At 43.5% G+C, this 14,050-nt stretch overlaps 1 protein-coding gene across 1 annotated transcript; it reads left to right on the top strand.

Annotated features, from left to right (window-relative positions):
* The first annotated feature begins 1,762 nt into the window (after nt 1-1,762).
* Nucleotides 1,763-9,710, top strand: LOC135541059 (matrix metalloproteinase-19-like). The gene is made up of 5 exons (XM_064967190.1): nt 1,763-1,944; nt 7,446-7,540; nt 8,798-8,869; nt 9,211-9,327; nt 9,559-9,710. Exons 3-5 carry the CDS (start codon nt 8,814-8,816, stop codon nt 9,623-9,625), a joined length of 240 nt encoding a protein of 79 aa, XP_064823262.1. The 5' UTR covers nt 1,763-1,944; nt 7,446-7,540; nt 8,798-8,813; the 3' UTR covers nt 9,626-9,710.
* Nucleotides 9,711-14,050: the final 4,340 nt, after the last annotated feature.

Below are 14,050 nucleotides of genomic sequence, written 5' to 3'. Positions count from 1 at the left end.
TGTGCTTCTTTCAAAAACATTGACGTTTCTAAGTGACCCCAAACTTTTGAACAGCAGTGTACATATTACATATTGACCGGTGCCCCCGCACATTGACTGCCCCGGTACCCCCTGTATATGGCCTCGCTAATGTTATTTTACTGCTGCTCTTTAAATAATATATATAATATATAAAATATATATATATTTTTTTTTACTTATCTATTTTTCTTAACTGCATTGTTGGTTAAAGGCTTGTAAGCTGTTGTATTCGGCGCATGTGACAAATAACATTTGATTTGATTTGACTACACAGAAATTGTGCTGGCAGATCAATATCATTATTATGTTTATCAGATACAGAACTCTTGACCAGAAATCTGCATGTTTTTGCACATGCTATTTATTTTTATAGCAGGATGAATAAATACAGGAATTAAGCAAATCAATAAATGTTTTTGCATGGGGGCATCTGGTTGTGAACCCATTCCTCTAACTCACGGATGGTCAACTGATGGCCCGCGGCCCCTCCTTTGAAGGCCCATGGATCAATTTCCAAAATGTGTTTGCGCATCAGCAGTTCTTCTCTTGTTATGTCAGTCACTGACATTCACTCAATTAGCGAATGTCAGCAAAACAACATTTTAGGGCCCCCAAAAGGCTAGGGTCGGCTCTGACTGCGTGGATGTGGGTATGCAGACCCACTCATGATAAGGTCAGATTTTTTGTAGCCCCCACTCCCATCAAAGTTTCCCATCCCTTCTCTAACTTCTTCATTTTAATGGCTGTTGCAAACTATTCTCCAGACAGAACATGCACCATCACACACATTTACCAGAATCTAACCTCATGCCCAGGCAAGAGAGAGCCGGCTGGTGGACAAAATGACTCAATCTTAACTGAAAGGAGTAGCTTTTTTGCTTGCATGACCTCAAGTACTCACATCACTACAAACACTCCCTGTGAAGACTGGACCATGCCAAAACCACACAATGCCTCCTCTCCACCCTAGTGTCTCCACTGTTTGCAGCTTGTAAAGCTGATGACAGTGATTTGGAAGAGGTAGAGTATATGTTAGAGTGGACCTTAATGATGGCTGACAACTTCTCCATCCCAGTCGGCCCCATTATACATGTGCCACCACATAACTCCACTGGCACCAGCATAACTATTCCAGCATGGCACACGACAATAAAATAGACGAGCATGCCTCTTTCCATCCCCACACACACTGTTTTCACACCTCTGTCTTGTTAGGCTATTGTACAACTAAGTGATGTGTGCTTTAGTAAATAGACATGGGAGCCAGCTACACTCTTAGAAAAAAGGGTTATTTGGCTGTTCCCATAGGAGAACCCTTTTGGGTTCCATGTAGAACCATCTGTGGAAAGGGTCCTTCATGAAACCCAAAAGGGTTATACCTGGAACCAAAAAGGGTTCTTCAAAGGGTCCTCCTATGGGGACAGCCAAAGAGCCCTTTCAGGTTCTAGATATCACCCGTTTTTCTGTTTTTTTTCTTTCAATTTTACCGCTAGTCAAACTATCCTACGGTGCTAGTGGTTAGGCTCAGAGATTGTAAGTATGGACCCAGTGTGTGCCGGCTCTAACATTCCCACTACATTTAGATGTTAGAGCTGGCACACACTGGGTCCATACTTACAATCTCCAGTCTGATACTACAACAGCTGTTCTTTATCCTTTCAAATGTACTTTCATAGGCCAGGGCAGGGAGAGGGTGTGGAAGACAAAGACAAAGAGCAGACATTTTCTGGATGGAGCAACTGATGTTTGCAGCAAGTTCTCTGAGCCTAACCGCTAGCACCGTAGGATAGTTTGACTAGCGGTAAAATTGAAAGAAAACCCCCCCAGAAAAACAGGTGATATCTAGAACCTGAAAGGGCTGTTCCCTTAGGAGGACCCTTTGAAGAACCCTTTTTGGTTCCATGAAGGACCCTTTGCTAAATTGTAAGTATTCGCCTACCTCCTCATGCCTTTTGCACACAATGTATATAGACTCGTTATTTTTTTTCTACTGTTATTGACTTGTTTATTGTTTACTCCATGTGTAACTCTGTGTTGTCTGTTCGCACTGCTATGCTTTATCTTGGCCAGGTCGCAGTTGTAAATGAGAACTTGTTCTCAACTTGCCTACCTGGTTAAATAAAGGTATAATAAAAAAATAAATACACACATACTCAGGGGGAAGGGAAGCAAGGATATACATTTCAGGTACCAAGACTAGATACATGCTTGTTTGAAGTTTGGTGTTTTTTAACCACTGTGGGGTTGAAGGAAAATTAATTTAAATATTTTTATTTGGTAGCTGAGAAAGCAAACCCGATTCAATGTGATTCACTTCCTTGTTAATCATGGATGGGCATTCACACAGAACCCCCATAGGCATCAAACAGATACATGAGATAAATGTCCCTACAAACAGCTGTAGAATGCAATCATGATTGAGTTGATGACATTGTACTTAGATTCACCCTGCATACTCAATGACTCTTTCTCTTGGAAGCCTACAGGCTGACCAAACAGATACATTGTGAATAGATATCTTTGTTAACCCTATCAGTCCCGAGACCCAAGCAGAAATCGTCTTTTCATTTATCTGACTTGTTGTCCAGCCCTTATATTTAGCCTCACAATGAAGTGTTTTACAATTTTCTTTTCAGGACAACCAGGGCTACAAGTTGAACACAAAACAATTTGACATCAACAGTTTAATCCTTGAGTTTAAAGAAGGTCAGCCAAAGCAAGAACCTGATAAAAATGAATTTATATGAATGCTATAAGTACATAAATTGTTTGCTCATGGGGAAATTAATGTCCAACTAGTCAGTGACAACTGTGTAGAGTTTGTGACATTAACTATTTTTACTTATTACAGTTTTAAAGTCACTATGTCAAGGGATTTTCTATGCACTTCTATGTAGAAGAACTCCTTACCTTGTAACGACTCTTGTGTAGCTAGTGAGCATCATAGAGAAAAACACGAGGCTCAGTTTTTCATAGATAGCTTTATGTAGTTTGTAGCTCAAACCATTCGGATTCTACAGACGTTTTTGTAAAAAGACCCAGCCCCATGCCCCTTCGGGATCTGTCCTTGTCTCACAAACACCGCTGTAGTTCAGCCCCTGTTAATCACACAGATGAATGGTTGGTATCTATAGATGCAGAAGAATAGACTAATCTAATGGTACAACAGAAGTCTGTAGTTGAAACATACAATGTTTAAATGGTAACTCTCACAACCCCAATTTCAGCCTTTTCCCAGCAAATGTTCAAAACATTTATTCAGGTGAGAAGTTGTGGATGGGGGGAATTGCTCATAAATATTCATTTTGGAGGTGGGTAAACATAGTTGTACCTGATCCCAATATTGCTCACTAAAGTCCATTGGTACGGTCTGATAATACAATTATGTGTATTGCATCTATTGCCACTTGTGTTGTATATTCAAATCCCCCATGGGACACAAACAAAAATTAGGAAATGTTTTATTGTGTTGGAAAGAAAAGTCTAATCATCACCTTGAAAATTAAGATAAAGGGCAAAGTTCGATCCCAACCCCCATTGCAGTAACAATTTTTCCAATGGTCAAATTAACTCACAGATTGGTTTTCAGGGGGATCACTCACAGGTATGCTTTCACTTTTCAGAATGAGATGGGTGTGGGCATGGGATGAATATTGTAAATAAAGGATTTGGAGAGAGAAAATTTATATCTGCCCCATGTGAGATGAGAACTCACATTGATCTATGAAGCAACTGTATGGAATCAAATCTGGTTCAAAAATCGAACTTGCATTAGATGGCGCACGCGAGCAAGGTGAAACAGCACTGCACGATCACACACTAGGCAGGTTTCCATTGACCCAGATTTATTCAGGTTTCCATTGACCCAGATTTATTCAGGTTTCCATTGACCCAGAAATGAAACAGACCGGTTGGAGGCCATACTGCTGTTGCCAATTTATTACGCAATTTGCCTAAATGGGTAACGGAAACATCAACCCCATTACATCAAAAAAATGTAGACACACTGTAGGTTTTTGGGAAAAGGTGTGACGTCATTACATCCAACTGTTTTTATCGACACAAGATAGTTAAATGGCAACGCACCCTTGCAGGTAATCTATTTTCTATGCAACCTATCGAAATGTCTAAATGTGCATGTAATTGCACTCAAAACACTGTCTCCTTTCATCTATGTGGTCAAAAATCCTTTTTGGAGCAGTCAATCCGCGATTGGTTCAAAAACCTGAACAATTACATTTCAGTAGTCTTAAAAAAATAATGTTAAATGCAATTTATTATGTGACTTGTTACGCACATTTTACTCCTGAATTTATTTATGCTTGCCATAACAAAGGGATTCAAATCAAATCAAATTTATTTATATAGCCCTTCGTACATCAGCTGATATCTCAAAGTGCTGTACAGAAACCCAGCCTAAAACCCCAAACAGCAAGCAATGCAGGTGTAGAAGCACGGTGGCTAGGAAAAACTCCCTAGAAAAGCCAAAACCTAGGAAGAAACCTAGAGAGGAACCAGGCTATGTGGGGTGGCCAGTCCTCTTCTGGCTGTGCCGGGTAGAGATTATAACAGAACATGGCCAAGATGTTCAAATGTTCATAAATGACCAGCATGGTCGAATAATAATAAGGCAGAACAGTTGAAACTGGAGCAGCAGCACGGCCAGGTGGACTGGGGACAGCAAGGAGTCATCATGTCAAGTAGTCCTGGGGCATGGTCCTAGGGCCGCGGTTCAGTTGAAACTGGAGCAGCAGCACGGCCAGGTGGACTGGGGACAGCAAGGAGTCATCATGTCAGGTAGTCCTGGGGCATGGTCCTAGGGCTCAGGTCCTCCGAGAGAGAGAAGGAGAGAATTAGAGAACGCACACTTAGATTCACACAGGACACCGAATTGGACAGGAGAAGTACTCCAGATATAACAAACTGACCCCAGCCCCCGACACATAAACTACTGCAGCATAAATACTGGAGGCTGAGACAGGAGGGGTCAGGAGACACTGTGGCCCCACCCGAGGACACCCCGGACAGGGCCAAACAGGAAGGATATAACCCCACCCACTATGCCAAAGCACAGCCCCCACACCACTGGAGGGATATCTTCAACCACCAACTTACCATCCTGAGACAAAGCTGAGTATAGCCCGCAAAGATCTCCGCCACGGCACAACCCAAGGGGGGCGCCAACCCAGACAGGATGACCACATCAGTGAATCAACCCACTCAGGTGACGCACCCCCTCAGGGACGGCATGAGAGAGCCCCAGCAAGCCAGTGACTCAGCCCCTGTAATAGGGTTAGAGGCAGAGAATCCCAGTGGAAAGAGGGGAACCGGCCAGGCAGAGACAGCAAGGGTGGTTCGTTGCTCCAGAGCCTTTCCGTTCACCTTCCCACTCCTGGGCCAGACTACACTCAATCATATGACCCACTGAAGAGATGAGTCTTCAGTAAAGACTTAAAGGTTGAGACCGAGTTTGCGTCTCTGACATGGGTAGGCAGACCGTTCCATAAAAATGGAGCTCTATAGGAGAAAGCCCTGCCTCCAGCTGTTTGCTTAGAAATTCTAGGGACAATTAGGAGGCCTGCGTCTTGTGACCGTAGCGTACGTGTAGGTATGTACGGCAGGACCAAATCAGAGAGATAGGTAGGAGCAAGCCCATGCAATGCTTTGTAGGTTAGCAGTAAAACCTTGAAATCAGCCCTTGCTTTGACAGGAAGCCAGTGTAGGGAGGCTAGCACTGGAGTAATATGATCAAATTTTTTGGTTCTAGTCAGGATTCTAGCAGCCGTATTTAGCACTAACTGAAGTTTATTTAGTGCTTTATCCGGGTAGCCGGAAAGTAGAGCATTGCAGTAGTCTAACCTAGAAGTGACAAAAGCATGGATTAATTTTTCTGCATCATTTTTGGACAGAAAGTTTCTGATTTTTGCAATGTTACGTAGATGGAAAAAAGCTGTCCTTGAAATGGTCTTGATATGTTCTTCAAAAGAGAGATCAGGGTCCAGAGTAACGCCGAGGTCCCTCACAGTTTTATTTGAGATGACTGTACAACCATTAAGATTAATTGTCAGATTCAACAGAAGATCTCTTTGTTTCTTGGGACCTAGAACAAGCATCTCTGTTTTATCCGAGTTTAAAAGTAGAAAGTTTGCTGCCATCCACTTCCTTATGTCTGAAACACATGCTTCTAGCGAGGGCAATTTTGGGGCTTCACCATGTTTCATTGAAATGTACAGCTGTGTATCATCCGCATAGCAGTGAAAGTTAACATTATGTTTTCGAATAACATCCCCAAGAGGTAAAATATATAGTGAAAACAACAGCGGTCCTAAAACGGAACCTTGAGGAACACCGAAATTTACAGTTGATTTGTCAGAGGACAAACCATCCACAGAGACAAACTGATATCTTTCCGACAGATAAGATCTAAACCAGGCCAGAACTTGTCCGTGTAGACCAATTTGGGTTTCCAATCTCTCCAAAAGAATGTGGTGATCGATGGTATCAAAAGCAGCACTAAGGTCTAGGAGCACGAGGACAGATGCAGAGCCTCGGTCCGATGCCATTAAAATGTCATTTACCACCTTCACAAGTGCCGTCTCAGTGCTATGATGGGGTCTAAAACCAGACTGAAGCATTTCATATACATTGTTTGTCTTCAGGAAGGCAGTGAGTTGCTGAGCAACAGCCTTTTCTAAGATTTTTGAGAGGAATGGAAGATTCGATATTCATATTGACTCAACATTTTTCACCTTTATTTTGTTTTTCAATTGCAATTTTTGATAAAAACATAATTCCACGTTGAAATTATGGGGTATTGTGTGTAAGCCAGTGACCAAGACATGTCAGTTGAATCCATTTAAATTTCAGACTGTAACACAACAACATTTTGAAAAAGTCCAGGGGTGTGAATACTTTAAGACACTGTAGATGTGTATAAAACGGTAAGCAAAAACGTAGAATTTGGTCATATGTGGAAATGTGCCTTACTGCCTTTTTCATTTTGTGTAACGTCTAGTCAAGGAAGCATCATGCAAAATATATTTGAAAACTACACTTAACAAGACCATTGCCAAATAAGGCGCGCTTTCACCTGGTTTACGTTCAGTAAGTTTTTACTTTCTGGAACATTCAATTAAACAAAAACGGTTCTGTACTGAACGACCATTTGAGAAACGGTTGAGGAGCTGTGTCAGCAGGGCCACACCCATTTAAATTCATCACTCTTTGCTTGAATTCATACCTCTCCAGTCACCAACAGTGGTCGCTGGACCCACCAAACTGCAGCAAATGTACAGTACCTTATCTGTTCAAGAACGTATAAGAACGTTTTCAAAGTATTTAAGACAAGAGCATCCTGCAAAGTCTGTTGCGTATCTCATATTTGCTTGGCTTTCCTAACACTTACAGCTGTTTTACCTGTGTAGAACTTTGGCAAAATGGGTGACCTTGAGCAGATGACAGTGCTCATGGCTATTGTGCAGTGCGTAATGACAGGAGGATGGAGGTCACTGAAGCAACGGTAGGAATTTACCAGCTTCTTTCAAATGTATTATAATATACACTATATATACAAAAGTATGTGGACACCCCTTCAAATTAGTGGATTCGGCTATATCAGCCATTCACAAATCGAGCACACATGCAATTTCCATAGACAAACATTGGCAGTAGAATGGCCTCACTGAAGAACTCAGTGACTTTCAACATGGCACCAGAATAGGATGCCACCTTTCTAACAAGTCAGTCCGTCAAATTTCTGCCCTGCTGGAGCTGCCCAAGTCAACTGTAAGTGCTTACATTGTGAAGTGGAGGAACAATGGCTCAGTCGCAAAGTCATAGGTCAAACAAGCTCACAGAATGGGACCACTGAGTGCTGAAGTGCGTAGCATGTTAAAACCGTCTGTCCTCAGTTGCAATACTCACTACAGAGTTCCAAACTGCCTCTGGAAGCAACGTCAGGACAAGAACTGTTCGCCTGGAGCTTCATGAAATCAGTTTACATGGCTGAGCAGCCACACACAGGCCTAAGATAAACATACACAATGCCAAGCGTTTGCTGGAGTGGTGTAAAACTCGCCACCATTAGACTCTGGAGCAGTGGAAAGTGTGATTCACCATCCGGCAGTCCAACGGACCAGGAGAACGATACCTGCCCCAATGCATAGTCCAGGGCTGTTTTTTATGGTTCGGGCTAGGACCCTTAGTTCCAGTGGAGGGAAATCTTAACGCTATAGCATACAATGCCATTCTAGACGATTCTGTGCTTCCAACTTTGTGGAAACAATTTGGGGAAGGCCCTTTCCTGTTTCAGCATGACAATGCCCCCGTGCACAAGGCGAGGCCCATACAGAAATGATTTGTCGAGATCGGTGTGGAAGAACTCGACTGGCCTGCACAGAGCCCTGACCTCAACCCCATCGAACACCTTTGGGATGAATTGGAATACTGTCTGCGAGCCAGGCCTAATGGCCCAATATCAGTGCCCAACATCATTAATGCACTTGTGGCTGAATGGAAGCAAGTGTAACTTCTGAATACTGTGCATTATTGTCATAATACAAACTTTATCTGAACTGGACCATGTATATACCCATTGTATGATGCAAAGTGCCATATGTACAACCTGTGGCTTTTACAGTCTTTCTGGTAGACTGCAACTGAATCAGCATTGGTTTATCTTGTGGCTGTTGTCATTCATAATGTTAGAGGTGAATAATATTACTTTGAAACTTCTAAAGTTAACCCTTGTATCCCACTGTGATTATTGTGTTACCAGGCATACCTGATGAAGTATGGCTATCTGCACACTTCACTGGATCCTCAGAACCAGGGCTTCCAGAAAGAGGATGTAATTGAGGCACACAGATAAAGTAGATCCACAGCAACACAAACTACATTCTATGAACACAACAACAACTTACATGTGTAATTCTTCATGGCAATGTGTGATTCGACTTCCCCAACACAACAAATTTGAACACACTTACTCTAAATGCCCCCTTTATGAATACAGATCCAAACACAGCTCTATTGTATATCTTTTTGCAAGTCACATTGATACATGTACTACAATAAATGCAATTCTTTAGCATAACATTTCCCATTGGAAGGAAATGTTTCCTTGCCTTACATTTACACTACACACATGCTGTATCTGCTATTGGAGCTTTCAGTCCTTCCTTTCCCTAGGGTGTTCCAGAGGGTAACAGACCTTCCGGTCACTGGAGTGATTGACAAGGCCACCCTAGAGATGATGAGACAGTCTCGCTGTGGCATAGAGGACCCCTTCAATCAGAAAACCCTCAAGTACAGAGTGCTGGATGAGTGAAAACATGTGGACAGGATATTATATGTGGGGTGGGATGGACCACTGTTTCCCAGATGGTTGGTCAGTTCTTAAAACTTAGGGAGACACTATGCACATTAAATGATAATAATAATCCTCATCTAATAAAAATAATCTTCATTTACACACTTGTAGTTTCTCATCTAGACGTGTTTGTAGTAAAATGCATGTTTTTTTTGTCTCTACTGTAGGCTACTGGCGCAAGAGAAGCCTGACCTGGTGCATCTACAACTACACTCCAGACGTGCCGAAGAGTGAGACAAAGAGGGCCATCCGCTCTGCATTTAAGTATTGGAACGATGTGGCTCCCCTGAGCTTCCGAGAGGTTGAGTATGGACGAGCTGACATCAGGATCTCATTCCACACGAAAGATGCCACTTGTGCCGTGCCTTTTGACGGGAGGGGTGCGTCTGCCTATGGGCCGGATACAATTGGGTTGGAGTAACAATAGTCTAACACACACACAGTAGGAGTAACCCTAATTGCCATTGGAATATAAAATAATATAACATATTTTAAATCTGTAGGTCACGTGCTGGCCCATGCTGAACACTCACAGTCAGGGATGGTTCATTTTGACTAGGATGAGTTTTGGACCGAGGGCATGTTCTACGGCATTAACCTAGGTATCATCGCTGCCCATGAGATAGGCCATGCCCTGGGCTTAGACCACTCGCAATACAGAAGTGCTCTGATAGCCCCTCTTTACACTGGTTACCATAGCAACTTCCTTCTGCATCCCGACGACGTAAAAGGCATCCAAGCTATGTATGGTAAGTGGAGCCTGAGTTTGACCTGAGGATTTTCTGACCTGCTGGCTTTCCATACAAAGTAGTACTTCCTTATCAGAATACTTTATTATTACAATAGGGCTCAAATGTCACATATAATGCTTTTATCCTCTAAGTCTAATCCCTTCCACCAATTCTGTCTGTTTTAGGTAAACGTGGTACAAGTGTTCCAGTTGAGCCAACAGTGACACTCCCCACAGACAGCCTCCCTGATGTTGTGGGAGACATCCCAGACCCCTTCACCGCCAGGCTAGATGCCATCATGTTGGGTAAACTGTCTGTGCACAATACTGGCCAGCGATATACATTCAAGAGCGGTCTCCTTTGGAAGTGCTTATTTTTGTCTCACCAAGTTTTGCCTTCCACTAGTCAAGAAAGATTGAAGCAATATTTCTTACTCTGATAAAGCCAACTAACCTTATTTTACTCTCTTCATTGGAACTGAAGATGGGATATGACAGGTTGACATCACACTCTGATTGGACCTTCAGTGTTCTATTTCATGCCCCTCTTTCTCATCAGGTCCATGGAGGAAGACATTTTCCTTCAGTGGTGATTATGTGCGGACGGTCTCTGACGTGGGGTACAATGTACCCATGAAGATCGACCGGCTGTGGATGGGGCTGCCTGGGAACCTGAAAACAGCTGTTTACTCTCAGAGAACCAACAAAACATACTTTTTTCAAGGTACAATATTTTCTCGACTTTAAAAAGTATAATGTTTTTGATTAACAAATTAGGTAAAGTGAGATGATTTTTAAAGAAAGACTGATAGTATGAACTGTGTAATACTTGTGTTAAATTACTTGACAGTGATTGACTGACAGTGATCCGGCCCAGAATGTGTTACTGTTAATCTCACTTCATTTCAGCCTACTCACCAAAACTGATTCTGACCACAGGTGATATAGTGTGGAGATAGTCCAGGAGAAAACTGGTGTACGGGTATCCCAAAGAGCTCAAACGTCTCCCACCTAATATTGATGCCGCTTTGTACTTAGAGAAGAATAAGAAGCTGGTGTTTTTCAAGGTTGTTGAACACAACACAGCACAATTATGTCTATACTTTTTAACCAGTAAACTCAACACTGTTACAAATGACAACTGAGCTTTATGGTTTCAGTAAGTTGTGATAATAGATTCATGATAACAACTGAAGCCTTAGCATTTTTACCCACGTGAATGTGATGAATATGCCAAATAACCACCTTAAAAAAACATTTGTACTAATCATCTTTGTACTCTGTTGTCCGTCTCCAGCAGGGTACAGAGTAATGACAGTGGGATGAGCTGCACTCCAGTAACCTCAACGTGTACCCCAAACCCTTGTCTAACCTCTTCAGTGGGGTGCCCTCCAACCCTGTTGCTGCCTTTACCTGGACCAATGGAAAAATCTACTTCTTCAAGAGAGACAAGTACTGGCGTGTGAACAGTCTACTGAGCGTAGACAAAGGCTATCCACTCAGAAAGAGTGAAAGCTGGATGCACTGTTAGGAGCAAGACACTAGGGGGAAGCAGACACCATAAGCCTTGATAGGGTGCTTTTGTGACGTGTGCTCAGTTCAGGGAACCACAACAGCAACCACAACCACACTGTGATAACATTGTGATCACACTGTGAGGTGTCTGGAAACCATATAAACATATCGTCATGAGATGATTTTTAAAGAAAGACTGATAGTATGAACTGTGTAATACTTGTGTTAAATTACTTGACAGTGATTGATTGACAGTGGTACTGGTACATGATTTCAAGTGAGGATTGAGTTAGGTACAGTCAAAGTACATAAAACTGAAATGTTATATCAAATTAATTATTCTTGAAACACAATAACTTTTATCAGGTTGCGTATTGAGTGTCGTCCCACATAAGTAAAATGCATTTCTAGTTCTGGATCAGTAACCTGCTGAGTTTGTTCATATCCTGATGGCCAAGCTCTCGGTTTCCATCAAACACAAGCAGGACCTCCAGCTGTATTCATCTGCTCTCTTCTTCCAACAGCCCAAACATGTTAGGCTTAGGTGTGTGTGTGTGTGTGTGTGTGTGTGTGGAGAGGCTATTTGTTATGATCTTAAGGGGCATTCCAGGGGGGCCATTTTCTCCCTCACCACAGATGTGGATTGGATTATTCAGTTGTGGTGTGTCCTCTTTTCAGTACTGATTTCAACGGTGTTCCAGTTAGAGACTTGACGTTTTCTTTTGACGTTTCACTTGCAGATACTGTGGACGGGTCTGAAAAAGTATTTGTGAGTTTATTGTCATCATGTTATGCATTTCTAGGACTATGGTGTGTATATTTTATCACTGCCCACAAAGAGAAGCATGATATCATTGGCGTTCAGACACCAGCTTTCACAGGTCTACATTTTATAACTGGTTTATAATTGTGTACTAATGTCGCTGTTGAACCTCATCCTGCATATTGATGTGGCTCATACAAGCTCAAGGGAATTCACATTTCAGTGTATAGGCCTACCATTTCAAAATAATTTTTGTACACTGAACAAAAATATAAATGCAAAATGCAACAATTTCAAAGTTTTACTGAGTTACAGTTCATATAAGGAAATCAGACAATTGAAATAAATTCATTAGGCCCTAATTTATGGATTTCACGTGATTGGGAATACAGATATGCATTTGTTGGTCACAGATACCTTTAAAAAAAGGTAGGGGTGTGGATCAGAAAACCAGTCAGTAGCTGGTGTGACCACTATTTGCATCATGCAACACGACACATCTCCTTCACATAGAGTTGATCAGGCTGTTGATTGTGGCCTATGGAATGTTGTCCCACTCCTCTCCAATGGCTGTGCAAAGTTGCCGGATATTGGCAGGAACTGGAACACACTGTTGTACACATCGATCCAGAGCATCCCAAACATGCTCAATGGGTGACATGTCAGGTGAGTATTCAGGCCATAGAAGAACTGGGACATTTTCAGCAACCAGGAATTGTGTACAGATCCTTACGACATGGTGTCATGCCTTGACCTTAGAGAGTCTTTTTATGTCTCTATTTGGTTTGGTCAGGGTGTGATTTGGGTGGGCCTTCTATGTTCTGTTTTCTATGTTTTGGCCAGGTATGGTTCTCAATCAGGGACAGCTGTCTATCGTTGGTGAGCTGTCTATCGTTGGTGAATCCTGTGCCTGCTATGCGAACGAAGCCTCCAGTGATGATCCATGGCACGAAGCCTCTAGTGATGATCCAAGGCCCGGAGCCTGCAGTACGGATCCATGGCAGGGAGCCTCCAGCGACGGTCTCCAGTCCGGAGCCACCGGCGACGGTCCCCAGTCCGGAGCCTCCAGCGACGGTCCCCAGTCCGGAGCCGGCAGCGAGGGTCCCCAGTCCGGGGCCCGCAACGAGGGTCCCCAGTCCGGGGCCAGCAACGAGGGTCCCCAGTCCGGGGCCAGCAACGAGGGTCCCCAGTCCGGGGCCAGCAACGAGGGTCCCCAGTCCGGGGCCAGCAACGAGGGTCCCCAGTCCGGGGCCAGCAACGAGGGTCCCCAGTCCGGGGCCAGCAACGAGGGTCCCCAGTCCGGGGCCAGCAACGAGGGTCCCCAGTCCGAGGCCAGCAATGAGGGTCCCAGTCCGGGGCTTGCATCAAAGGTCCCCAGTCCGAGGTCGGCGGCGAGGGTCCCCGCACCAGAGGCGCCACCAAAGTGGGGTGAGCCAGAGGTGGAGCGGGGTCTACGTCCCGCACCAGAGCCGCCACCGCGGATAGATGCCCACCCGGGGGGTACTGTCACGCCCTGACCTTAGAGAGTCTTTTTATTATGTCTCTATTTGGTTTGGTCAGGGTGTGATTTGTGTGGGCATTCTATGTTCTGCTTTCTATGTTTTTGTATTTCTATGTTTTGGTCGGGTATGGTTCTCAATCAGGGACAGCT

Source organism: Oncorhynchus masou, chromosome 6 (genome assembly GCF_036934945.1).
Source record: "Oncorhynchus masou masou isolate Uvic2021 chromosome 6, UVic_Omas_1.1, whole genome shotgun sequence".
NCBI lineage: Eukaryota > Metazoa > Chordata > Actinopteri > Salmoniformes > Salmonidae > Oncorhynchus > Oncorhynchus masou.
The sequence above is the reverse complement of the archived record's forward strand: the minus strand, read 5'-3'. Positions and strand labels throughout refer to the sequence as shown.

Bases quoted from the DNA above. Each gene is read 5' to 3' on its own strand.
- LOC135541059 (XM_064967190.1), top strand. From the start codon at position 8,814: ATGGCTATCTGCACACTTCACTGGATCCTCAGAACCAGGGCTTCCAGA. The intron at 8,870-9,210 runs GTAATTGAGGCA...TCCTTTCCCTAG, and splicing joins AGGGCTTCCAGAAAGAGGAT to GGTGTTCCAGAGGGTAACAG. The intron at 9,328-9,558 runs GTACAGAGTGCT...TCTCTACTGTAG, and splicing joins TTCAATCAGAAAACCCTCAA to GCTACTGGCGCAAGAGAAGC.